At 49.2% G+C, this 27124-nt stretch overlaps 1 protein-coding gene across 8 annotated transcripts in view; it reads left to right on the top strand.

Moving 5' to 3' along the window:
• ZNF704 (zinc finger protein 704) overlaps positions 1-27124 on the top strand; it is a 140761-nt gene that overhangs the window by 96994 nt on the left and 16643 nt on the right. For 7 of the 8 annotated variants that reach the window (XR_002125107.1, XR_002125105.1, XR_002125106.1 and 4 more), the window contains 5 exons: positions 5438-5541; positions 10238-10467; positions 17359-17459; positions 21059-21380; positions 24214-24318. Coding sequence is in view for 4 of the 8 variants with exons in the window: in XM_019651959.1 (XP_019507504.1) it covers positions 5438-5541; positions 10238-10467; positions 17359-17459; positions 21059-21380; positions 24214-24318 (862 nt within the window). In the remaining 4 variants the exon portion in view is untranslated. The remainder of the gene's footprint in view (positions 1-5437; positions 5542-10237; positions 10468-17358; positions 17460-21058; positions 21381-24213; positions 24319-27124) is intronic. The other variant, XM_019651961.1, reaches the window with a different exon arrangement.

The raw sequence follows: 27124 nt of genomic DNA, 5'->3' as shown, positions 1-27124 counted from the left end.
ATGAGCCCAGAGTGGAGCTCAGGTGCAGCAAAACGGGGAGGTGAGGATGTGTGAGGGGCTATTTACCATGGAACGTGGGGTCCAGCAGGCAGGACATGGGCCGGAGAGGAGTCGGTGGTGGGAGGGGCCAGGAGGAGAGAGCAGCCAGCGAGAGGACCGGGCAGGACTGAGTGCCGTCGTCTCGGCGAAGTGGAATGGACGTCAGCACTTGCTAGTTCCATGCTACTCGACGTGGGCTCCCCGGGCCAGCGTCCGTCTGCAAACATAGCCATCCATGGGGAGCTAGGCAGAGACCCTGAGGGGACACTGCAGTGCAGAGGTTCACGTAGCAATAGGACGCTCACCGCCAGTTTCCATGGACCAACCTTTGCTGTATTTTACAAAAGTATTGATCCACGACTTTAGAAATGTCTGCAAAATGATCCTGCACCCCAGATAGTTTCTGAAGCACGGGTCTACACTGCCTGGGGTGTTATGGTGTGTTTGCTCTACGTCCCCCATCTGGTTTGATCCAGGCCACGGAACACTTGATTGCAACAGTCAGCTTCCGTAATCTTCCCTGCAGTCTTCAGCAACAGCCAGAATGAATTTGGAGAGCTGATGCTGACCACTTTTGCGACAAGGTTCCTTTAGAAAGGAAACCAAGTTTTTCCAGAGGAACAGATTTTGTTTTCAGGCTTTGTTCCGTGTTTTAGGATGACCACAAGTTTTAAGAGTCACTGAACTTGGTCTGGACAACAGATTTGGGGAGTTGTTAAGGTGCAGGATCTGTGCTAATCAAAAGGGTGTACCCGTCATTTTTATTTCCGTATGTTAGTTACTGCAGCCCTTTAATTGCAGGTAAACGTCTTTTACAGCTCTCTGGGCTGTAAAACATTTCTCTTAGGGGTGGGTTAGGCAAGGGAGACAGCGTTTGTATGCACCCCCCCCAGCACATGACATTTAGGCACAAAGTGGCTCAGAAGGAGAAAAAAGGCTTCTTGGGGCCTAAACCATAGCCGGCCTTCCAGGCGCAGCCTTGGCGCAGCGCTCAGGGCCAGACCAGCAGCACCCACCCATGCACCACGCCCAGCGCCCACAGCCCTGTCCGCGGACGCTGCACACGCTCCTGACTGCCAGCGTCTTCCTGTCACAGATGAGGTCATTCTGCAACCTGCCACACAGTCACCAGGCAGTCAGTTCCTCAGATAAAAGATCAGTTGTCAAACCCGAGAAACTCATTTTCCACCTGGCAGCCAGAGCCAGCTGTTTGAAAAGCAAATCTGATAGCATCACTCCAACCTGACCTGACCGCTCCGGAGCCCACTCTGCCTGAAACACTTCAGTGCCCCCCCACCCCACCTCCACCCCTCCACCTGCCAGGGCCTTGAAGATAAGGAGTCAAAGCCTGAGGGACCTGCGAAGGCCCTCCTGGGGCTGTCGCCTCCCCAAGCGCAGGGCGCACCATGCGGAGCCCTTCTGCTCCCTGTGAAGGCAGCCTTGCCTGCCCTGACGCTGCTTCTGCCTCCGACGGGAGCGCCTGGCATCCCTCACGTCTGCGGGTTTCACGTTATTTGTGCGTGTTTGACTAAGATCCAGCTCTCCGCCGGACCAGAGCTCAGGGCAGAGGCCGCCGGGTTTCCATGGACACCCCCCTTCCGGCGTCCGGCAGAACCCCTGGCACGGAGATGATCCTCCAAGAGGGAGGGTTAAAAGCAGACGCACTTGGCCGTGACGTCCAAACGCATCCCAGGCTTGGACTGTTGTGGACAGTCCTCGAGAGCCATCGGTGTCATGAGCTGGCTCTCGGCCAAGGCAGCGACAGAGCCCTAGCGAGGGACGCGGTAGCCCCCCGCCCGCCACGTGCCAGTCGCCGCCTCTGGCGGAGTAATTCCTATGAAGTTGTACTAGTTTGCTTCTTTATGAAAAAGAACACCACCCACAGCCCTGCCTCTCCCTTCATCCCCCCTAAAAAAGAAGAAAAGCAACAGCTGGTCGTGTTGGTGCCGAGTAAGAAGAGCAAGGGGCGCGTGGAATGGATACTAGGGGTGGGTTCATGAATTTGAAGGTTACCAATAGCTCACATCCCCGGGTGTGTTCTGGTTGACTCTTCTCACCAGATCTATTTTTATCCTTCTGTTACAGATGCAGGAACAGAGACCCAGAGATGTTAAGTAACTTCCCCAATGCCACACAGCTAGCGATGGCAGGGACCCTGCGCGTTCTCGTCTCCCAGACACACATCCTTAGCAGATATCAAGGGCGTTCTGGGCTCACAGACTAACTACTGTCTGTTCATAGAGGCACGGTTGTCCCTTAGCCTCGTACTTTGGGTTTGGATTAAGATTTAACTAAACATAGCTCATAGCCCACCGTTAGTTCTTTCCCCCCCCCTTTCCATTACATGTTGCATTTTGACCCATTTCTAAAATATGGATTGATCACCTGTCTCTCTCCTGGGTTCATGAACGTTCAGTGTCTCTCTCTGCTTCCAAGAGCAGGACAAACCACTTAGCCTGGCTCGAGGCCTGGTGAGCGGGCCTCTGTCTCATCTCCCACTGCGTCCTTGAACTGGGACTCCTAAGCTGTTTGCAAGTCAGGGATGTGCCTGCTTCCTTGCCTGAAACTGTGATTCTCCCATCAGGAAATCCTACTCATCATGAAAGTCAGGTCAACCCGAGAGACAGCTGTAGACAGGATGACAATGACCGTGACTGTTAGGTTTAAATTATTCTAAATTAAGTTCCATAATACTCAACTAAGTCTGGGAGGAAAGATTCATTGGAAAAGGTCTCAGCCTCATGGAAGCATGTGACTGGTGAAGTTTTCAACAGTAGATTGAAATTCAATTTCCAATTTGGAGAGAACATTTAACATCTCCTTGGGTGGGTTTTTTTTTTTCTCAACAACTCGAAATATATACCAGAAGGCCTTTGCAGCAGCTTTCTCCAAGTGTAAGAAACTCTGTGTTGTGTATCATCTCTTGGTGTTTAATTATAAGGACTGGAATTTGCAGCACCAATTAATCAGTAATTAGATAGCACTGCACCAAAAGAAATTGAACAAAAATAAAACAAAAACACATCTCCGCACAAGGCCCTATGATCTGGTAACGTTTCAGACAGCACAATAAAAATAGCCTGAGAAATACAGGTTCACTGAATTGTGAGCAGTGTAGTCCTTTGATTTTTGTCGTGGTGGTGGTGGTGTCAGTGGCCACCAGTGGGAGATTTACAGGTAGCCCAACACAAAGACACTCTGATGGTACTCATATTTGTTCGCCAGAGTCTGCTCTATGACAATAATTATACTGAACCATCGGGGCAGACTTTGTCAATGCCAAAACAAAATCAAAACGCACATTTTATGATACATATTTTTAAAAGACGCACAAATCAACTTTTGAATTAGTTATCGATTAGACCTCTAGAACAAACATTAGGTGTGCAACGTCAAAATAAAGATACAAAGCAGACGAAAAAAGGGAGAAGAAGAAACCAGAATGCAGAAGAGGGAAGGGCGTGAGGGCGGGGTGAGGGTGGAGGGCAGAGGTCTGCTCTCTGCTGACTGAGCCATTCCCCTGCGCCGGGCTCCGGGGCCTCTTACCCTGGTTCTCAAACCTTCTGTTAATAAGAGAACAAGAGAAGACAGACAGGTGGAAAGAGCAGTCTGCAGCTGCTGCAATGCAGCCTTGGGAGAGGTGACAGGGTGGCCTGCTCCTGTGCCCCATGCTGGCGTGGGGCCATCCTGACAGCTGGGCTCTGGGGAGGGCAACCAGCCACAGGAGCCTCAGGGTCCACACAGCAGTCTACACAGCAAGCCTTTCTCCTTCGAGGCCCCCGAGGTACTCCTCCCCCTGTGACATGACTACACGGGGAGGTGGAACCACAACACTCAAAGTGACCTAGAGGGGTGTTAAATCCTCCCCAGGTGCCGTTGCAGGGGCTTTGTTTCTGGCACCACCTTTATACTCCTAAGTACAGACCTTGCAAATTTTGCATAGATTCTTCTAATGATATGCTGGTGACTGAGCAGTTGTTGTTCCACTAATGTGTGAGATTGTCTTGAAAACTTCTGCAGAGTGAATCGCACTGTGTACTCTCAAATTTGTTTCCTAGAAGCATTTTTGAATTGCCAGTCTCTGAGAAAAACATGTCATTCGGTGGAACAGTTTTCCAAGAAAGAGTATAAGGTGCTTTGGGAAGAACTATAGAAGGAAATTTCAAAGATTTCCATCTTTTGGTACCTTGGATTGGAGGAGTAGGGTTTGCTTAGTAATTAACATCACAGTGGATGCTGGAGAGCCGAACTGTACACATTTTCATGGCTTCATCATGACATTAATTGAGCGGCCCCCTCAACTGTGGAACAAGTTGATTCTTCGCTAGTTCAGGAATCTCTCATCCCACTGTGTTGAGAAGCAGCGCTCTAAACTTTCTCTCCCTACGACTTCACTGCTTTTGCAAATTAGCCAGCGCACCTGTGAGCGAGGGCCACATTTGTCCACGTGACAACTCGTGTGTCACTATGGCTCAGCAATCCTCTGCTGTGCTTCTTCAGCTGTTCCCCAGCTAAAATGTTCATCTCTAAGGAGGTAGTGCGGCTTCTGGGATGTCGGTGTCCTGCACACACCTTCTCCTCTCTTTATCAACTTCATGATTCCAAGAAGCTTACACACCTGGCCTCTCTGCTCCATCCTCCTTCCCAACAATCTGTTCTCCAGATAGCAACTCGGGTCACCATTTTTAAAACATGAATCGTATTACGTCACTAGGCCCGCTTACGTCCTTCCGGTGACCTCCTGTTCGCTTTCAGTAGAATTGGAACACCTGCTAGGGCCACAGGACGCCCCGTGACCAGCTCTGCTTCCTTCTCCCCTCTCGCACTTCAGACACCCAGCCCTCATTCCTGACGCCTTGCCTGTACCCAGCTGTTCCTTCTGCTTGGCGCAGTTCCCCACCTCCCACGGCTGCCTCCTCCCCCGCCTCACACTGTCACCTCCTCAGAGAGACCATTCCTGACCATCTCAGTGCGGCCACCCACAGTCACTGTCATGTCAGCCCGTGTATGCCTTCATAGCCCTTGTCACCATCAGAAGCTACTCTGTTCTTTTTGGTTGGTTTGCTGAGAACGGTGTTTCCCTCCCCACCCCCAGCCTGTCTGCTGTTCTCCACGCAACCCCCTCGCCCAGAAGAGTGTCTGGGACGCTCTCACTCAACACTTGTTAGATGAATAACCGGTGACTGAATCCTTCACTCCCTAATACTATAGAGTTTGGACTGGACCCCTTAGCCTCTGGACTTTGGCTTCCTTATCTCTACAATAAAGCTAACAAACCCTTGGGTGTTCAAGGGGATGAGTTCAAGGGGTAAACACGTGTGGCAGCGTGTGGTACGTGGTGTGGCCCACAGTGGATGCAGAGTGAGCACAGCTAACAACATCCCTCCCTGTTTCCCAGGAAATCCTCAGAGGAACTGGACATGGACAAGGTGACGGCGGCAATGGTACTAACCAGCTTGTCCACCAGCCCTTTGGTCCGAAGCCCTCCTGTGCGGCCGAATGGTAAGTGGGGTCTGGGGCTTAGGGAAGGGCCCCTGGACTCCAAGAGCACAGCCTCCCTTTGAGGGTCCTCATTCTTCTCAAATGAACGATTAGCCCTCACCATGAACAGGAAGCAAAGGGAAATGTGGATGAAATGGAGACCTCAGAGCCATCACTTCCTCCTCATCTTCCTAGAGACCCCACTGCACCTCATGCATCCATCCATCCATCCATCCATCATCCATCCTCCATCCATCCATCCATCCATCCATCCATCCATCATCCATCCATCCATCCATCATCATCCATCCATCCATCCATCATCCATCCATCCATCATCCATCCATCCATCCATCCATCCATCCATCATCCATCCATCCATCCATTTATTCATCCATCCATCCCATGCACATTGACTAAGCTCCATCACCTTTCCAGAACATGTATTTGCATGCTTGTGTTCCTTTTCCCCCAGGTAAAGGGAGATTGGTCTAATGAAGTTACTTTCCCTGGCATTTTTCCTGTTTGATCAGAGAGCTAGTTAGATCAAAGAACTCTAAAGATTAAGCATTTTGAAAAAGCATTATCCCAGACTCCTTAATCAATAGAATTATTTAGTCCATTCATTCATTCATTCATTCATTCATTCAGCATGTTTAGTAGGTGCTATGCTAGATGGTTTGGACATATCACCGGAAACAATGTCCATACTCCCACGTAGTGTTCAATCTCTTCGGGGAAAAAAGACTCGATCACAGCCATGCTGATGGATAGCATTTACTGAACACTTGCTGTGTGCAAGGCACTGGACCTGCTTTATCTCATGTAGTTCTCAGCATTCTATGAAATGTGATTACCACTACTTTAGATGAGTAAACTGAGGCACGTGGGGATTAGTTGACGTTCTCTTGCACATCCTTTGCGTCCTGGATCTGCCGTCTTAACGATGATAGACTATGGCCTCACGTAATTCAGTGTGGTAAGTCAGGAGGGCAGCAGGACGTGGAGTGTGAGAGCCTGGCAGGAGATCTAGCAAGAGGGGCCCTGTGTGCCTGTCGGGTTCAGACATTCATCTGAGGCTGCAGGAGAGCTAGTCAGTGATTTCGGAACTCACTGGAAAGTTACGATTGGATTTATATATTAAAAAAAACCAAAACACAACAAAAAGAAACAAACAAAAATAGCCCAAACCATGTGGCTGTCCTGAGCCTTGGTGATCACAGCAGGGACAAATCAGATACTTGAGAAATGTGAGAAAGGTAGAATCAACAGGCCTTGGTGATGGACAGAGAGGGTGACGGGGAGGGGTGACGGGTGACTTCCAGGCAGCCGCCGTGCTTAAGCAAGGAGGCCCATTCCCTGCGACGGGAACAGAAGCCGAGGAACGTACCTATTGGTGCATGTTTGGAGCAAGAGGTGGGGTCACGGAAGCAGACGATAGGTCCAGTTTGAGACATGTTTAGCGGGCAGTACCTGAGGCTCGTTCAAGGGGCAGAGGCTGGTGGAGATGTGGGTGCAGCCGGGAGAGAGGTGTGGGCTGTGGGTGCAGAACTGGGTGCGACGTTTGGAAGCCGTGAGAGTGGATGGGATCACCCTGAGAGCTGTGTTGAGGCAGAGTGGGAGGAGAAGAGAGGGGTGAAGGGGGCCGTGGTGAGGCTTACCGTCATGTAAGGGAGCAGCCGGGGGAAGGCCTGAGGGGTGACCTGAGGGAGAAGTAGAGGAGAGCTAGGAGAGTGTGGGTTCCTGGAAGCCAAGGGCAAAACAAGTGTCCAGGAGAGGTATCTGATGCTTCGGAAGCGCAAGCATGAGACGGACTGAGTCCGCATCAAGAAAATCACCGGAGGGAGTTTTGGCCAGAGCATTCGCGGCGGACCACCCGCAGTGGGTACCACAATGCAGTTCACTGAAGTGTAATGACCCTGTAATGACAGGGTGAATATTGCCAGTGAGGGACAGCCTCTCAAAAGCCAGCCCAGTCAGTTCTGAGAGTGAGCTGTGCTTCACACATGGCTTGGTTGTAACCGTAACGTGTGAAATTTGTCGAGCATCCATTGAGTCCTCACCGAAATGGACTCCACTCAAGCTGTAGGTGAGAAGAAGGACCGGGATGCTGGGAGCTCAGATTCCTGTGGTATAGGTCAGTAGCGCTCACCATCATGACCATCACACGCAAGGTCAGTGGCACCTCTTTACACGGAGTGGATGAGGGGCTCTTGAGACGAGCCCCACCGGCCCTGTTGCACCCACCACCTGACCTGTCTTTTCGGGGCATTTTTAACAAGCATTCTGACTTACGTTTCTCAGTGTGGCAACACCATGAAAGAAAGATAGCAGGACGAGCAAAACTGGGGGCCTCCAGAACCAGTCCTCAGGAAAAGGAATTGCAGAATTTCATGGACTCCTCAAAGGACACATAGCCTGTTTTAATGCAATCATTATTTTTACCATGGCGTTCTTTTTCAGTCGAGAATGTTTGTAATGTTCCTTTCTCTTGAAGGGTTAGAATCAAAATAAACCTTTCGCTTCATCGATACAAATGTTTGCTAGCATAATTACAAAGAAAGTAATTCAGTGTTCATTATGATTTAAAAAATAACTACCCAACTAGTAATCCCAAATTGTCTGATATCTCATTTAGTCTGCAATGGGAAACAAATTCATAAGAAGGAAAAGCAATTTATGATAATGAAGCTTTTTTTTTTTTTTTTTTAGAAATAAAGACTCTCTCCAGATTATTGTATATCAGTAGATTTTTGGAAACTGTTGGGATCCTTGGTCAGGATGTAGGTCTGCCAGCAGGGAGAGAGCCCAGCCGAGCCTGGCTGCCTTTCGGGCAAACACTTGTTTAAGATAAGGAGACACTGCTCTCTAAAAATATGACAAACTGGTTCTGACCGTTTTCTGAAAAACTCATTTCTGTATCACATTGTCCTTGCAATTAAATAGTACTTCTTAAAGGAAATGTCATTCCCAAGAAAGCAAATTAACTGTTGGCATTGATGTGACGCAAGGTAACCACACTGAAATAATAGGTGCTTCTGAAAATAAATTCAGTTCCTCACACTTAACATGATTATACATCTCGCACCACAAACTTATTTTATTTTCCAAGTGCATGCTGCGGTGTGTTAATAAGCCTCCTGAGCCTGCCAAGGCGTTTGTCACACCAGGTAATACTACCTGAGGCCGTCCATTAGGCTCATCTGGAAGTCATGTTGTATTGAGCGGGGCTTTCTTATGCATAAGAGACGACTCGGGTCTGTGAGTATATCCATGTCAGGTAGGCTCAGGGAGGGAGATGCAATTTGGTTTGGTTGATGCACGAAAGGCAGGATCCTGCAGAAATGACCAGTTGATCTGTTAGAGCCTTGCTTTAACGAGGCAGGTAACTTCCTCCTGCTCTTTCAACTTCAAACTTTATTCCTCTCCCTGAACTGTTTGCTTAACGTTAAGTTGAGGACTATGCTGGAAATCTGGAAATCTATAAGTAGATAAAGGTAGTCGAGACATTTTCCCATGAGTGCTGGTCTATCCTGTGTCTTTCCTTCATGACTAATTACACAGATGTTAACAGCATTTTTTTAATGAGGCATTTGGGGATTTTTTTCCCCCCTTGTACTTAGACGATAGTTTTAATATATTCAAAAGGCACAGAAATATGGAGGAGAAATTATCCAAAAAGAAAGCCGAATTTATGCAAAAGCTAATTGAGACTGTGCATCTTGCAGGGAATAGCATATCTTCCGTGATTGAAAGAGCCTCCCCAAAGACATTCTAACTGGGCCTCTCTGTGTTAGCCAGTATTTCATGGTTCCCCCACAAGTGGAAAGCTAACATTCAACAGCAATCTCATCAGTAATTATGACCAATGAATTCTTCCCTGATCTCAGCTTTGCTGGAGGGAGAGGAGGGTGCCCACAGCACAGGGCCTGCGTACATTGAAGGAGAGAAGTCCAGCTGGTAGGCCAGGCTTTGGGTGTCCTGGCCCAACGCCAGTCACCTGGCAAATCACTTAGCTTCCGGGTGCCTCAGGGTCCCCATTGGTGACACGGGCCTGACAGTCCTTACTCGGGAGACACAGATGTTGTGAGAATGCATGAGCTTGTGTGAAGAAGCTCTGTGAGATGGAAACCACCTTATCAAACGGAAGGCATTGTTATTTGTTATAATAGGTCAGTGGCTTTAGGTAACTGTCCAGAAATCATTGTTTCTCTTAGATTCTTAAATCTTGGACTAACTCTTTCTATAAATGTATTCTATTCCAAAGATCACAGACCTATGAGACATTCCTTTTAAAAAGTTAAAATGCAGGGTGGGGGGGTTGGGGTGGAGTGAACAGCGCAAATGATTCCCCTCTTAGGAATACAGATAAGCTCCATCAACTCAGAGCTCCCCAAACTTGGTGAACAAGGACATCTTTTTCTTGTTTTCATCTAATCTCCACTATCATCCTAAGGAACAACTGTTGCACAAAACCGCACACATCAGAAAACTGTTAGAAAAACCTGTTGTGATAAAAATAGCTGAATGTTTATAAACGATAATGTGACTTTTTTTTTTTTGGAGGTATAAACAGTGCATCCCCAGCTGTTGCACATTACTGAGTGTGCTGCACGTGTCCCCCACCCTCTCCCGCACCCACACCCACACCTTATGCCCCCTCCCCGGCTGCCAGGCCGCCCTGACCCTGTGTCTGTCTGTCTGTCTGGATGCACAGAGGGCCTCAGCGGATCCTGGAAGGAGGGCGGCGCCCCTTCCAGCAGCTGCAGCAGCAGCGGCTACTGGAGCTGGAGCGCCCCCAGCGACCAGTCCAACCCGTCCACGCCGTCGCCGCCACTGTCCGCCGACAGCTCCAAGCCTTTCCGCAGCCCCGCGCCCGACGACGGCATCGACGAGGCCGAGGCCGGCAACCTGCTCTTTGACGAGCCCATCCCCAGGAAAAGAAAGGTCAGCCTCCGAGCCCAGCTCATGCTCACTGACGGTCCAAAACAGAGTAAGGCTCATGAGTAGAGGCAGAGTCCGACTAAGACGTGGACAGGTGTGTCTGCAAGCACGCGAGCCCCCTCCCCACCCTCTGCTTGGAAGTTGGGGGCCTGGTGTCCGAGTTAGCAGAGGGGCCCGGGCATTCACCAGGGGTGGAAGTTACTACAGTGGACTTCAGGCTTGGTTTGGCCCCTAACACGCTCCTGGTGGGACTCAGTTTTTAAAATGAATATCCTTTCCCGTTTCCTGCTTGGAGAAGACTGTAGAAAGGATAGTTGGAATCTTATTTTTATGAAACCGGATGTGACACATACATGAAAGCTGACATATAAACATATGGACGTACTGACATACCCAAAATGGCATATTTGCTAAATTTAAAATGAAAGGGAGAGCTAATGAATTGCTGACAAGTCTGTTTAGTCCCCACAGCGGTCCTGTGCAGTAAGTATCATTTTCCCCTTTTGATATGAGGAGATATGAGGGAGATTAGAGGAGGAACTTGCCCAGTTCTGCAGGTCCGAAAGGGCCAGGACCCTACTCAAACCCAGGTCGGCCGGAGCCCAAAGCTCATACTGTTTTCATGCTCTTCGTGTATATTTAAATTACCATATTCACTCACAATTTTTCAAAAAGCATTTCTGTTTCGTACTTAAGCAAGCTACTGCTATATCTAGAAAACACTTTGACTTTTTTTTTAATTGCCATGTCAATGTAAAACTGTTACTTTATATATGGGTGTTTTAAGTTGTTATTGGTAGCTTCATTATTAACAACTATTCACAAACAAAAATCCAAAAGGAAAAGCCTGAGGACCTTAATGCAACCTTTTCCCCCAAAATTTATTTAAAAAACAGAGATGGCACTGATCCAACACCAGCTGCCCTGCATCTCTCATAGCGTCTCTCAGCGTGTGAAAAAGTAGAGGTTGCACAGGGAGAATGGGGTCTCCTGTCTGCCCCAGAGCACTACACGAAGATTGCGTCCTGTCCTGTGGGTCTCCATGACACCGGGTCTTCACCTGACTAGTCGGAGAGACTGGCACTTGTGTCAGTGGGAACGCTCTGGCAGGACAGCCGCGTGGGCCTGAAGGGTCCTCCTGTAGCTTCAGGCTGAAGACCTTCTCTCTGGGGCCACTGGGGTGTGTGGCCTTGCTTGTCATCAGGTGTGGCCCGGCGTTGTGGCAAGGACTCACATGCTTGTGAGGTGCCCTACTGAACGCAATTTAATGAGCTGTGACTAGAACAAAATAGGGTGCATATTACATAATCAGGGTATTGTTTCTTGATGCTTTGATTTCTGTTGTACGCTCAATGTGTGTACGTGCAAAAGGGGTCTCTTGCTGTGGCTCATGATCAGAAAGTGTGGAAACCTCTGTTCTGTGTCATGAAGATACATCGTGGTACGTGGTGAATGAAGGAACCCTGATCAGAAATCAAAAGAGGCACAGTCTAAACTCCTTTGCTACCCTGAGAACTTGAGAAAATCATTTCCCCTCTCTCATCAGCAGCTGCTTCATCCGTAACACAGGCACACAGGTATTGCCAAACCTCTCTCTACACAACCATGCAGATTAAATGGGACCCTAAGAAGAAAGGGCTTCCAAGCCCTAACAGCCATGTCCTGGAAAGTAGCCCCATGGACACAGCACTTTAGGACCCCTAAACAAAGGGGACCTAACCCTCACCCCACCTCCTCCATGAGCCCCACCCCACTTACTGCAGAGGAAGAGTCTGAGACGCACCCCTCGATAGACACCGTCTCTTACGCCAGGAGCCAGGACGACACATTTGCTGATAGGAACTACATTTTTAGTTCCAGTTTACAAAATGCTTCCAAATGCAGTGCTTGGTTTAATCACCGCAAAATTCCTTGGCATTTTCACACGCCCATTTTGCCGAAGAGGCTCACTGAGGTTATGTGACTTGCCCAAGATCGAGTGTCTCATAACGTGGCAGAGATGCGATCAGCTTAACTGACATTGCAAAGAGGAAAGCCTTGAGGCAAATTAATACAAAGAATCCCCATTTCCACCTGCCCCCAGAGGAGAGAAAATAATCAGCCAGCGACAGCCAGCAGGGTGGTAACGGGGAGCAGAGGGGCTGCAGGCTGTCTGCAGGGGCCGACTTCCTGCCCCAAGCACCCATTGCTCTAAAGAGGACCTTCAACCAAGGTGGGTGGGAGCGCGAGAAGGGGAAAGGAGAGGCTTTTCCTCGACTCTGGAGATCAGCCAGCCCACTGCGTCAAGCCCAGTTCTAGCAGAAGTTTTCCTCTGGGATTTCAGACGGCCTTCCCTGCTCAGAGAAAAGCCTGGGAAGTGTGAGCAGCTCGCCGGGACTTCTGGAGGTGCAGTTCCCGTCGTGACCGCAAGGTGGCAGCAGTGACCCCGAGACAGCCACGCAGGGGGTCTGGGAGAAAACCAAACTATGGAAGGCCAAGAGTTTAACCATCAATCCTAGAAGTCCTCTAAAACAATCAAGACGTGCTGATAACTGATGATTAATGTGCTGTTTTTCCATGCCACATTCTGGATTTGCCCATTCCTGAACAGGATAAAACAGCCTGGGCTCTGGAATTCGCACCGTAACCTCAACACTTACGTGGCCTTAACCAAGTCACTTGACCCCTCTGCCTCAGTTTCCTCGTCTGTAAAATGCGGGTCATGATAGCGTCACGTGGGTGGGGTTGTTGTGAGGATTCTATGAGCAGTGCATGCTGGCTGATTATATTTTGCTTGCCTTTTTACCCATGTGACAACTGCATGGAAATGTGGGTGTGGAGAGTAGGGGGTGCTTGCCTCCATCCTCGCCCCTCAGCCACCTTGGGCGTATTTCAGGTTAATGGGAGAGGCCAGCCCACGATCTGGCGAGGGGTGAGGACAGCAATGACAGTGGCAAAAATCGGGGGGCCATATGAGGAAACCCAGCTCTGGACTACATTTCAGAGCATCAACAGCGACTCAAAGGCAATCAGAGTCCCAGCCAGCATCACTGTCACTTATCTGACAGGTGTGTGAACCGCGAACCACTTTACCTGTGGTCTCTAGGGAGAGCCTCAGGTGAGCAAGTTAACCGCAGTCGCCTCCATGACGCTTGGTCAGTGGCAAACAACGGACCTAGCACTTGCTCCATGCATTTCAGTCTCTCAGAACCAGAAAGCAGTGACTCACCCAAACTGAATGATGGCTCGGAAAAGGCGGCAAGCCCGGGAAGCCCTCACGCACAAGTCTCTGCGCTGGCCTCACGCCTCACTCACTAATTCCGAGCAGAGTCCTTCTGCCTGGATGACTGCTCCAGAAAGAAGCCTATCTGTTAGGGCTGCGGGGAGGGCGGAGCTAAGAAAGGCAGCTCGGGTGTCACAGCGATGCCAGCGCTTTGCCAGCCACAGCAGGGGGGCGGGTTGGCCTCAGGGAGGACCAGAGTAACAAGGGTGAGATGTAGGCATTCAGTGAGCGCACCTTAGGATTACCTGCTGGCCAGGACATACTTGGGACCGGGGCACCGGAGCTGGACGGACTTCAGAAATCGCCCTCCCAGGCTCAAGGTTTCCTCATCAGGACAGCCTGGTCACATCCAGAAACAGACCGTGTCCCCAGAAATGAGAGGCACTTTTAGAATCCACTGATGGAGAAAACACATAACGACGAGGCATTTTTATTCATTTGGGGATGCTTTTGTTGTTGTTATAGGGGTCATTTAAAATCAACTTCACTTAGGTGTAATTTCCACAGAATAAAATGAACCCCTGTGAGGTATACAGTTCAGTGACTTTGGGCTGGTTTGTGACCTGGATCACCAGTGCTCTCATCCAGACCAGCACGCCTGTGTCATCTGCAGTCAGACATCCCCGCACCCCACAAACATACAACCACTGACGTCCCTCACCATAAATCGGTTTCGCCTGCCAGACGACGTCAAGTTCACAGGCCACGAACTGTCCTCGCGCATCGCTGGTGGGAATGTGAAATGGGGCAGCCTCCTCGGAAGACAGTTTGGCGGTTGCTTATAAAGTTAAATCCACACTCACCGTGTGACCCAGCGTGGCCACTCCTAGATGTTTCCCTGAGAGATAAGAAGACGTGTGTGCACACAAAGACTTGTAAACAAATGCTCAAAGCGGTTTCATTCACTGTTGCCCCAAAGTGGACACAGCCCAGATGTCCGCAAAGGGATAAGTGGATAAACGGGCATTCCTTTGATGGACGACAACAGCACGGTAAGGAAATGAGCCACTGGCACCCAGCAGTGGGTGAAGCTGAAAGCCACAGGCTGAGGTAAAGGAGCCAGATGCACAGGAATACAGTCTGTATTAGTCCACTTACAAAAGCCTTATTTTGTTTATCACCACAGCATCTGTAAACACTGCACAGCAATGGGAGATATTTAATCCTTGCTTGGTATACACCGGAATTCACCCATCACTTTGCATTAACCTCACATGTATCACACACCCCAAACTCGCATCTTGTTCAGTCTTTTTGTTTCACAAATAAAGACATAACGCCCCAAAGTGGTGATATGGCATGGATAAGGCCGCTTTCCCAGTACAGGAAAGAGCTGGAACCCCCGCCCGCTTCTAGGCAGTTACTGAGTGTTTAAATACACCTGTCTTTTGAAACCTGCTGAGGGTCTGAGTGGACCACTTGATCCTGAAAGGGTCATTGGCGCCCCTGTCAAACAGTGTGGGTTCCTCCCACACGAGGCGGGCTAAGGAAGCTTGTGTAATGCAGCCGACTTGCCTGCACAGAATAAGTGGACAGTCCCCTTCCCTCCAGTCTCCTCTGGGGAGCTTGGACATGTGAGCGTCCGCCCCACCCACTGCCCCAACCCACATGTACACGTTCCCATACGCCAATCACCATATAAAGCATACCTGAGGATCTTCTCAGGAAAGGCCACTTGGTATTAACCCCAGGCTGCTGTGTGGCAAACCGAACCATCAGGTGGGTTCATGGACCTTCTGGCATACGCTTTATTTATTTATACCCTAGGCAAGTATATAAACTTCAAAATCCAGCCAGGTGTCCCTGTTGGAACTGAAAGCGGACTTCAGCAGCCACCTTGTCAGTCCTGTGTGTCAGTCTGGGTTCTGTCAGGAAAATAGAAGCCACTTCCTGAATCCCGAGTGGGAGACAGTTGAGACCAGCACGGAGGCCTGCCACGGGAAAGGCAAGCAGGGGGCCCCTGAGGGATGCCTTGGCCGAAGACCTCAGCCGACAGCCCCAAAGCCGCTGGTGTCAAAGCCAGAAGCTGGAGCTAAGGTGAAGAACATCCCGGCAGCTGTCTCCAACCATCCCAGCCCACAGCACCAAAGCTGGCGATTCTACAGAGCGTGCCAAAGCTGCTGCAAGCCTCACGTTGGGCATGAGTCTGCCCCTAACTGCCGGGGCTTCAGCAGGGTGGAGTGTTAAATATGGCAGATGTGTGGAAGACCCCAGCATGCCGTGGTTCCAAGTGACACACTCCCCCACCCCCACCTTCAGCTTGCGACCCTCCGGCAGTGCGGCGGGGCGAAGCCAGGGCTGAGTCCCAGACGGTCACACCCAGGCTTGGCGGCTGTCGCTGTGCCGGCAGCTGTGCTTGGTTGGGCTTCCTGGGGCCAGCTTGGGCCCACGGGGCAACCTGGTCGTTGTGCGTTTAGCTGTTCCTTCCTGTCCTCCTCCTCCTGTGGCTTTGCTTTCCTTTAGTGTAACAGCGAGTAGTCTGTAGAAAAAAGGATGTTCCCGTTGGACACAGTTAGGGGACTTTGAAAAGTACTTCACCCCCATTTAAGGGGCCTCATGGTTTGCCACAGAAGCATCACCTGTGCAGGGAGAAGAACTGGATTTCATTAAAGTAGAGATAATCCTGCTTAGGTTACTTCTATTCTCCAAAGGAGTCATGCAGGTATTATAGGGCGACTTCCACTTTTTTTATTAAATTTATTGGGGTGACAATGGTTAGTAATATTGTGTAGGTTTCGAGCATACAATTCTGTAATCCATCATCTATATATCACACTGTGGGTTCACCGCCCAGAGTCAGTTCTCCTTCCATCACCATATATTTGACCCCCTTTACCCTCATCTACCACCCCTCTCCCCAATAAAGAAATAACTTTTTAAAATTAAAAGTAGGGTAATTTTTATATTTGGAAATCAATGTAAAAATAAGAGATACCCCATCCCAGTATTTCCTTCGTGCAATAAGACATTTTTATTTGCATTACATACTCCCCTAAAAAAAAAAAAACCATCGTGTTGTTTATATTCTTTTATAACCCACTTTTCCCCTATATCAGTCAGGTCCTGGCAGGAAGCAGGTGGTGTCCTCAGGTGGAGTGACTGGGGAGAGTTGAATGAAGAGGCTCTTCACAAATGTGTAGGCAGGGTTGGGGGAGCGGAAGGGGTGGTGGTGTCCAGGGGCTAACAGCAGGGAAAGGCCCTCACCACCCCTAAGCCTGAAGACACAAGTAAGGGGCGGCGTTCCCAGAACCCAGAGGATTACCCCAACTCTGGGAATACCAGCAGAGCTGGTAGTTTGGGGAAGAGAAATGCAGCCACTGCCCACCTGTGGCCAGGCAGAGGAACCCATGGCCTCCTGCCTCCCAGCGGCCAGACCCAGCCTGAAACCAGTGGGCAAGGGGCCCATAGAAACGAAAAGGCCAACCTCGGCACTGAATAGATGGAAGGTATTTCTTAATCATAGAGCTTCATCGTTTGAAAAGTGAGCAGAAAGCACTCCTAGTGAGGATCTGGTCACTGACCCTGTGAAGTCATTATGTGCTTTGAATAAAAATAACGGGGGAAGAGGGACTACGGAAAGAAGATATTGACAAGTTGGTTTCATTTTATGGCCCTTTTCCTCCCATTTCTAGAACTCCATGAAAGTGATGTTTAAATGCCTCTGGAAAAACTGTGGGAAGGTGCTGAGTACAGCGGCAGGCATCCAGAAACACATCCGGACGGCTCACCTTGGGTAAGGTGCCCTCCTTCATGACCTGGTGGGGGCTCCCCCGGAGCAGTGTGGGCTCCCCCAGAACCCAATGGGGCCTGCACACTGCACCCAGCACACCGCGCCTTAGACGTCCTCAACAGGGAGACACCGCGCTGGCTGGCTCTTTCTAAGCGCTGTGGAGGCAGCCACTGCGGATAACGGATAACGCAGGACAGTGTGGCACAGTGGAAAGGACAGGGGTTTAAAGTCATGCTTGACTAAGTGATGTCAGGTGAGTCACTGCTCTGAGCCTCAGGTCCCGCTGAAGATGAAGTTAATATAAAAAATCAACCCTGCAGGGTCATGTGTGAGGGTTAAAAATAAACGGCATGTGAAAGTGATCTATAAAATACAAATGCTAGGGTAGGAACCCCCTGAAATTTCCTGTAAAATGACATGGGCAGTTTCCCCCAATGGACAGTATTCATGACCTTGAGCTTGGAAGGCAGATAGAGCCTAAAAAGGGTTAAGAACCACTGTGTCAATCAAAAATGAATGCTGCTGCTATCGTTATGACGCCCAGCTGACCGGGCGTTTCTTGTGTTATGTAAAAACCCTTCTAAGGAAAGATCAAATGAAGCTGCGGAAGCCACATACCAGGGGGACAGTGATGCCCTTTAGTCTCTGGGTCTTTCTTGTCCAGGGATCTGGGACTTAGAAGGGACCTGAGAAGCTGTAAGTCATGAGCAGTGCGCATGAGGCAAACACAAAGGCGTGACCAGGCCCCCTCGGTTTAGACACAGAGGAGTCCTTTCAGCAAGAGGAGTGCTGAGACATAAGCACCACAGCCACTTTGCCCAGCAAGGGGTGAATTTAGGAAATGCATCATCCATAAAAAGCGGTATAAAAAGAAAATAAACTCGCTCAAGAGTGCAAGCTCGGAGCAACAGGGTCGCTGGTTTGATTCCCGGCCCGAGCTGAGCTGCCGCTGAGCTGCCAACAGGTGGCAGGATGGCTCAGCTATAAAAAATAGGAAAGAAAAGAAAAGAAAAATGGGTTCTAAGGTGATTTTGCTGACCTGTGCTGGCGGGCCTTCAGTGACTGGAGACATCTCTGTCCCTAACCCGCAGACACAGCAGACCCTCCCAGAGCACTGTGGGTGCAGCCCAGCTGGCTGGGCGTCTGCTCCCCTCGCCAAGGGTTCCACCTTCATCCTCCAAGAAGCACTGCGGGCAGATGCCCCGTTGCTTAAGGCCTTGGGGAAGGGGTCCTGCCCTGTCTCCCCTCCAACCCCATCATCAGGACGATGCACAATGTAAATATTGGGTTGTCGGAAAAGTCACGACGCATTTTTGCAACGAAAAACATAGAAAAATACGTCGTGACTTTTCCAACAACCTCATAGCTCTGAGTTATTTAAAAGTCTAGAAAGAACTTCCGAAAGCTAGAATCAGGCGGTAGGGTATTTGCCTTAAAGTCCATCTGCCCAGAAAACTGACCCCTGGCCAGCACCATGCAGATGCACGTGCCATGTCCATGTCTTTATAGACTGTAAGTGGCGTCGTACGGGCTTCCTTTGAACTCGTGGTGGGCGACCTCATTTGCTTCCCCATTCTCTTTTCACTTCCTTTTCACTCAATGCTCTTAAAAAGGCCTTGGGGAGGGAATCGGTGGGGACCTGTGACGGGGCTGGGAGAGAGAAGTCGCCTTTGCTTCATCCAGGGGCTCGATTACATGACTACAGGGCCAGGGAACATTTCTAATGGGTGTCGGTTGTGTGTGAGGCCTGGGAAGGCAGCACGCCAAAGCCCAAAGACAATACGCTTTCCTCTGATGCCGTGCAGTGCACACCCTGCCGGCATAGAAAGTACCGTTTTTCCCTGGAATCTCACTGCACCCTTATGCACTAGGGGCTGACTCCATGGGGGGAAGCACCGTCTCCCTGAGGCCTGTGTGTCTGTTAGCAGGACTCGGCCAGCCCTTTACAGGAAAGGAAATGGGGACAGGAATAGAACAGACACACATTCTTCGTCCCGCTCTCTGGGGTCTTTCACGGAAAGCTGTCAGAAAGCCAAGCCGGCCAGACCTGAGACAGCAGACCCCTCCCCACACACTCAGCCTGAGAGCTCAGGGCACACGGAACGAGGCTGGAAGAAGCCACGGATTTGGCCGATCAGAAAGGCCGAGGAAAGGGGGGACTTTTATTTTAGGTCCTATGTGGGGGTGTAAGTGGGAAAGAAGCTTGCTAGTGGTGGCCGCTGGCCGCGCCCACGAATTGTGGGGCGCCCACGGGGGGGGAGATGCACGGGGACCTCTGCTCAGCCACCCCAGAAAAGCAGGTTACTAGACATGCACCCCCTCTTTAGAAAGAACAAGTGCAATAGGTGTTTTCTAAGGTTACGGACAGTTCCTTTAATTTACTGAAACCTTTCTGTGAAAAAGTACAGTTGCAGGGAGTAGGATGCAGCGGGAAGAAGTTTGAAAGCACCAGAGGACACCTTTCCTGGTGACAGTAAACACGGAGGATTCTCACCAGGGACCTGGTTTTTATTTACTAGGCACCTAGTGTTTACTGTGTGTCGGGAACACTTCTGAGCACTGTCTGTTTACTCGCTTGATCCTCACAACGAGCAGGCACTACGTTATCCCCAGTGTTTCCGTGAAGAACTGGGGTTCTAGAGAATGTCTTAAGGAAGCGATAGGGGTTTAAAAAATTATACAAATCTACCAAGTAATTAATCAACAGTGAGTTAAATAAAATGAACACCCTTTGGAGGGAGGGAGCAGGGTGGATCTGACAGGTGGGAGTGAAGTCCTGACTCCTAACCTTTGAAACACATCTGACTTTTGACTTCACTTCCTCCTCCCCCGCCCCAGCCTTCAGCGCCCACCTGGGTCCTCGATGGCCAGCCTCTCGCTGGTCACCACCCTTGCTGTTCCCTCCTGTCCTCTCTTCTCCAGACCACAGCCAGAGGGGCCCTTTTTAAAAGCTGCTGAGATCCCTCAAAGCCCCAGTGGGATTTGTCACCTTCAGAATAAAATGCAGAGCCTCCCGTGGGCTGCAGGGCCCTCTGAGACCTTGCCTCTGCCTCGGTCCCCACCCTCTCCCACTGCTGTCCCCTGGTGCCCTGAGCCCCAGCTCCCCACTGCTCTTCTCAGAAGACACCCGGCCACCTGCCCAGGGCCTTGTGTGGGTCCAGCAGGGGTGCCCCTCCCCTCATTCAGGCCTCAGCTCAGATCACCTCCTCAGAGGTGTCAAATACCCACCCACCCCCTTCACTTATGCTGTTAAGGACACTCTTACGCTGCTTAGTTTTTCTTTCTGGGACTTACCACTCACTGCCTGAATAGTGAGTACCTGTTTCTTTACGGGTACCTTGTCTGCCTCGTCTGCTGGGCTGTAAGTTCCATCGAGGCAGTCTCTCTACGACTTGGTCACCGTGATACCAGAAAAGGACTGGACATAGAAGATGCTCAGTGAATGGTGGACTGAGTGATCGGTTGGTTGGCTAGTTGAATACAGTGATTGCTTTGAGAAGCCAGGGGCAGCTTCCCTGGAGTGGACAGGTAGGCGAGTGAGTCCTGCACGGTAGGTAAGAGTTTTCGGGGCAGACGAGAAACAGGAAGGACATTCCGGACAGGGAACAGCATGTGCGAGGGGGTGTCGTCCGACTGCTCCGTCTCCTCGGCCTCAGGCGTGTTGGGGACTCCGACTGCAGCGACGGCGAGGAGGACTTCTACTACACGGAGATGAAGCTCAACACAGATGCGGTGGCGGACGGACTGAGCGGCCTGGCCCCGGGCTCACCCTCGCAGTCCCTGGCCTCACCCCCCACCTTCCCCATCCCGGATTCAAGCCGGACGGACACCCCTTGTGCCAAAACCGAGGCTAAGCTGATGACGCCCCTGAGCCGCTCGGCCCCCACCACCCTCTACCTCGTGCACACCGACCATGCTTACCAGGTGAGGAGCGGGGGACCCTGAGTGGTCATTTTGACCTTGACCCAAAGCAGCCGTGTTCTGACCTGTGAGTGGAGTGTAACTTAGTAGAAAAACAGCGTCACACATGGTATTCCAGTAGCGGAGCGCGTTCTCTTTTTCTCTCCTCTTAAAGCCCAGATCTCACAGAGGGGACCCTCTAGGTCAGCGGTTCTCAACCTGTGGGTCGCGACCCCTTTGGGGGTCGAACGACCCTTTCACAGGGGTCGCCTAAGACCATCAGAAAACAAAAAGATATTTACATTACAATTCATAACAGTAGCAAAATTGCAGTTATAGAGTAGCAACGAAAATAACTTGATGGTTGGGTGTCACCACAACATGAGGAAATGTATTAAGGGGTCGCGGCATTAGGAAGGTTGAGAACGGCTGCTCTAGGTTCTTGGGCTCCCCAGGACTGATGGACACCCCTTAGCGGCTGTCACAAGGAATACAACCCTTAATGTTGTAAAGGCTTCAGAAGGGTGCCTGACACATGCTGTGTCTGTCAAATGAAAAACAAAAGGCAAGCTCTGGAAAGCTTGGTACAGCGATGGAACCGCCCTGCACCCCCAGGCTGGGGCTTCCTGACCTGCCTCTGAGTCTGGAACCAACCCTCTCCGATTACAGCAGTGGGTGTCGCTGTTCCCCAAGTCAGCAGTGTCAGCGTCATGTAAATTCTTGGGGTTGCCCAGACCCACTGGCCCAGAAGCTGGTGGGGGCCCAGTCTGTGCTGTGACAGGCGCTCCAACCGGCTGCTTTACTCTGAAGTCTGATAAGACCTTACAGACAAATCCTGCAAACACAGGACACAGCCAGAGCTCCTTGATCCCAGCGGTTATTAACCCTTTCAAACGTTGATTTGTATTTGTATTCATAAAGTGTCAGTGCATTCACATTTTAAGAAAACATTTTACCCGTAATTCTCAACTACTGTATCCAACTTTAAAAATAATCTCCTTGACATATTTGTACTTCCGTTCTCCCTCCCTTGTTTTAGGAACATTTTCTACATAAGTGAAGAGCACTCAGTTAACTCGAATTGTTTCATCATTCTCTCATTGTTAGGTATTTGCTTTTCAGTCTATCCAATTTTTTCACTATCATTAATAACTCTACTATGAACATCTCTGTGCGGGTAGCTTTTTTTTCCCTTCGAATTCACAGAAGAATAATTACTGAGTCTGTGGATATGACATGAACCGCTTATGGTTCTTGCTAAATATAATTGCCAAAATATTTTCCCGTGGTGCCAGTGACAAAACCACTAAACCACTAGCAGCCGTATTTAGAATTAGAAAAACTAAACCTGTAGGAGAAAAATGCAGTTGCTTATTTCATAAACAAAGTCAGGAGCGATGGAATAGAGCTGATTATTAAGTTTCACCCTGACTCTTGTGATGTTGGTCAAAAAAGAATAATTCATTCCTCTTTTCTTATTTGTCAGTGTTTCATTTCAGTCTGAAATCCTGGGCTTGAACCAACTTAATTCATTTTGCTCATCTCTTGAAATGAGAGTTGGAACACACACTTGCTGATCTAAAAGGTCCATATAGTCCCAATGTTGGGATTTCTCCGTTTATAGATATTATAAATGCTCAGCATAGACAATATTAAAAATATAAGTAAGCAAATCAAGTTCATCCCTAATCCCAATGACAAGAAAGTCCCTTGGTCAATATGTTTTGTACGTCCTTCAAGACTTTGTTCTATGTGGGTCTGTTTGCTCATTTATTATAAAAAAAAGGAATCTATTGTAGTGCTGTTTTTAGTATGCTTTATTTTTCCCACTGAATGTATCATAAGCATTTTCCCATGCCAGTGAGTACTCAGCATCATTTGCAGTGGCTCTGTGGATATATCATAATTTATTTACCCATTTTCCTATTGCTGGACATTTGTGTTTCCAATTTTTGTATATAACACACAGTTCTGCAATGAACATCCTTGTATCTATTTCCTCAGAATGAATCCTAGAAGTGGAATAGCTAATATACAGAATGCTAAGAATTTTTTTTTTAATTGGGGAATTGGGGGGATGGGAACAGAGCTGGGGAATTGGGGGAAGGGGAACAGACAAGTCGCTGTCCTTTTGTTTTGTTCTTCAGTCTAGTTGTGGAGGACGTTGCTTCACTAGCCCAAGTTGGCACCATCATTGTGCTCTTCCCAGGTGAGGCAGATCAGTCGCTGGCTTCTGGATGGCCACTCACTGCGGCTGCTGGCCGCTCACACTGGCTGCTGGCCACACACGGTAGCCCATGGCAACCCACTGCCACAGGGGCTGCAGCCCACGCCGTCGCCAGTGACTCATGGCAGCCCAGCTCCAGGTTGAGCTGTTGTTCAGCATCTTAGCTGTGGAGGGCAGTGTCACTGGCCCTCCTATGTGGGATCCGAACCAGGGCCCTCTGACGTCCCAAGACAGTTCTTAACCATCGCGCCACTTGACCGGCCCAAGAATTTTTATATATATTGCCAAATTACCCTCCCCAAATGTACCAATTTACACACCCACCATCACTGTGTAAAAGTCTGTGTTTCCCAATTTGATACTGAAGAATTATATCTCACAGGTGTTCTAAAATACAGCAGAAGCCAATAGCCAAAACCATCTTTTCTACTTTCAATAGATTGCTGATATATATAAAAAGTTTATTTCTAGCTACTCTCTTTGACCATGTTTAATCTCCTCCTGTTAGATAATGAGTCTGAGTTATCGATACAGCTGAGATAGTTTCTGAGGTGCTACCGTGGTAATGACAGCTTCCCGCTCTGAGGAAAACTGTTCCCTCATAACGACTTCCTGTTTTCTGTGTAACAGGCCACGCCCCCCGTGACCATTCCAGGATCGGCCAAGTTCACCCCCAATGGCAGCAGCTTCAGCATTTCTTGGCAGTCTCCTCCAGTTACCTTCACAGGTATTCCGGTAAGTAGAACAGCAAAAAGCTAGCGATCTGGTCACAGCCACATGTAAATGTAGAGAAGTGCGCAAGAAAGAGGCAAACATCAGAACATCAGAAATACCCTATTTCTTACGTGGTGTTTGTAAACGGGGCAGGTATCTCGGGGTTCGCACAGGCCCACCAGCTGCTCCGTGAAAAGGCGTTTTGACTGGGATTTTAGAAAACTGGAAGAGTTTCGGCTGTTGACCAACAGCGTCTTGCAACTATTATAGATCGAGGCCTTTTTGTGTTGGTGGAATATTTGTATGTTTCCAAAAGGCTTTATAAAATTAACCGCTGAACTCAGACCCTGAACATAAAAAGAGCTTGTGCACAAGTGGTGTTTATCATTCTGAGCAACATCATAAAATGTATGGCTTTGAAGTGATTGTTTGTAGGGATGTCATTTTTAAAGGCTCAAAAAGGAATAAATCGCAATCATGTTTTGTTTTGTTTTCCCCAAAGCCTGAATAATTCATACTGATGGGAAATTTGGAAATAAATGAGTGCTAAAATATACAATCAGATGTAAGGAGTACACAGGAGTCGATTTGGCATATTAAACGAGTCCTGTCTGATAAAGCACCGTGAATTAACCTGATTTCTAACCACTCATTTAAAAATACAGTGGGTCTTTCATATCTTATCGCAGAACCCCCATAGACCCACACACTGTTGATGCTCACGGTGGTTTATAACTCCTGATAAGGCTCAGAAAGTGGCTGTTGATAATGGATATTAAGGTTATTTTCTCCTCTCCCCACGGGCCTCACCAAAGCTTCTTATTATCAACCCAACTCCCAGAGGTTTCCAGCAAACCGTAAGGCTGCCTGCAGAGCTGATAATAAGGAAAGTGGCTCAATCAATGAGCCAGGCTGTCCTCCGTCAATGAATATTTATTCCATTCCCTAGAGGAGTAGCCAACAATAAAACGCATCCTGCTGGCAGCGATTGGGGAATTTGTGGCTTCCAGAAAAGACTCCCGAATTCAATTTTTAAACAATATCTCCGATGTGGAGTAATTATGAAAGTTGCCTGCTTTGTGATAGTGGTAACCGCTGGTTTCTCTGAAAAAGCAAGGATGCAGGGAGGGGCCTGGGAAGCTGATGGTGGTGGTGGTGGTGGTGGTGGTGGTGGTGGGGACAGGATGACTTAGACCTTAGGTGTTCCTTTGGTTTTCTGCAAAAACAGTCATCTGTTGAGGTGGGTGTCAGAGGTTAACCAGCAGTCCTTCGGGGATTTCCTTCTGTTGTTAGACATAAAAAGACTCAGAGTGTCTCTCAATATGACATTTGAGACAACCTTTCTAACCTAGAAAGGCAGCTACAATTACAGAATTATGGAGACCTGCCATCCTGAGCTCTGTTTGTTCGGATCTTTGATTTGAGGAGAATTTTCGAGAGCCTGCGCTATACTGCTCACCGGGAGTAGAGACAAGTATAGTGTGTAGACCGAACAGCCCACTTCAGACTTCTGACCAAATGGAAAGAAGTTTTATCCCCTTCTTCTACCCCCTCTGTTTCATTAATTAAGTCATTTCCTTCTGAAGTGTGGAGAAATCACTCTCAGTGGCTTGTTACCAGCTGCCCGTTCTCCAGAGGTTCTAAATGTCGTACACGGCGGGATACCAGCCAGGTACCTTCTACTGTTCGTCTTCCGACAGTGAAATTTTAAAACTCTGCTGTGGACACTGTGTCTCTGTGCCCTCACTTCAGTGCCCTGGAGTTTTCGGAGTCCCCAGTTTCCCTGTCTTTTGGCTCCGGGATGCTCTGGGCTAGAGCTCTGACAGGAAGTATTCAGAGCAGCTGGGTTAATTGGTATCCCACTAAAATCCTACGTGAGCGTCTCGTTTGTTCTCTCACCGGCGAATTCCCAGTCTACCTGGTGTGTGGTCCGGATCAGCTGACTCTGTGAACTATTAGCAGTCAAGCTGGGCATTTCCTTGTTTGAAAACAAGGAAAGGGCAGGGAGCGCTATTTTGCAAGTCTTTTTTTGTTTCAGTCTAGAAAGACGACAAGAAGGCTTACTACTAAAAATGTTCATTTGCTATGCTGTCTTATCAATGCTTTAAAAAAAAAAAAGTGGGTGTTTGCTATCCACCTCCTTCAGTGGGGGCTGGATCTCACAAGGGCACAGCACCGAGGCACAGAAAGGCACACGTCCCCTGCGGCCACCAGCAGCTGTCCCTGAGTTCGGCAGGAGCGCTAGTCCCACCCGTAGAAGACTGGAACCAGGGTGACTACAAGAACGTGTGAACCCCTACCTTCTAAATTAGCATGACCGGGCTTTCAGACAGAGGCTCTCAGCGTTGTAAATTATAGCGAGCTAGTGTTCGTGATGGCCTCAGCTGTATGAATCCACACGGAAGGAGAGAGCCGTTGCCGTTTCAGAAAACGCTATTTAAGAACACATGTGTACTCCAAAACAAACATCCTGAGCCTGTCGACTCCATTTAAGGCTTGCTTTCCTCTTTGAGAATCTTTGAGGCCTTCTGGAAGAGGGCAACTTCTGTATGCCTCCCGGAGAGTGGAGTAATCTCCTTCTGAGAAAACCCAAGGTCTGCAGGATTTTATTTACGCATTTGCCAACGCTAGACTTCCTGAACATGGGGCTATAATAAGTTCCCTGGGTAAGGCCGTTTCCCGGAGGTGGGGAGCTGGCAGGCCAATCTGCATATTTACAAATGTCACTGGGGGCGCTTTCTTTTCTAGCCCAAGGCTGTGGACTCGGGGACTTCATTAATTACAGCTTTCTTTGACCTGTTTTTCCCGAATGACCCGCCTTTTCTTC

Source organism: Hipposideros armiger, unplaced genomic scaffold, assembly GCF_001890085.2.
Source record: "Hipposideros armiger isolate ML-2016 unplaced genomic scaffold, ASM189008v1 scaffold_170, whole genome shotgun sequence".
NCBI classification, from domain to species: domain Eukaryota; kingdom Metazoa; phylum Chordata; class Mammalia; order Chiroptera; family Hipposideridae; genus Hipposideros; species Hipposideros armiger.
Note: the sequence above shows the minus strand (reverse complement) of the source record. Positions and strands in the feature narration are given on the sequence as shown.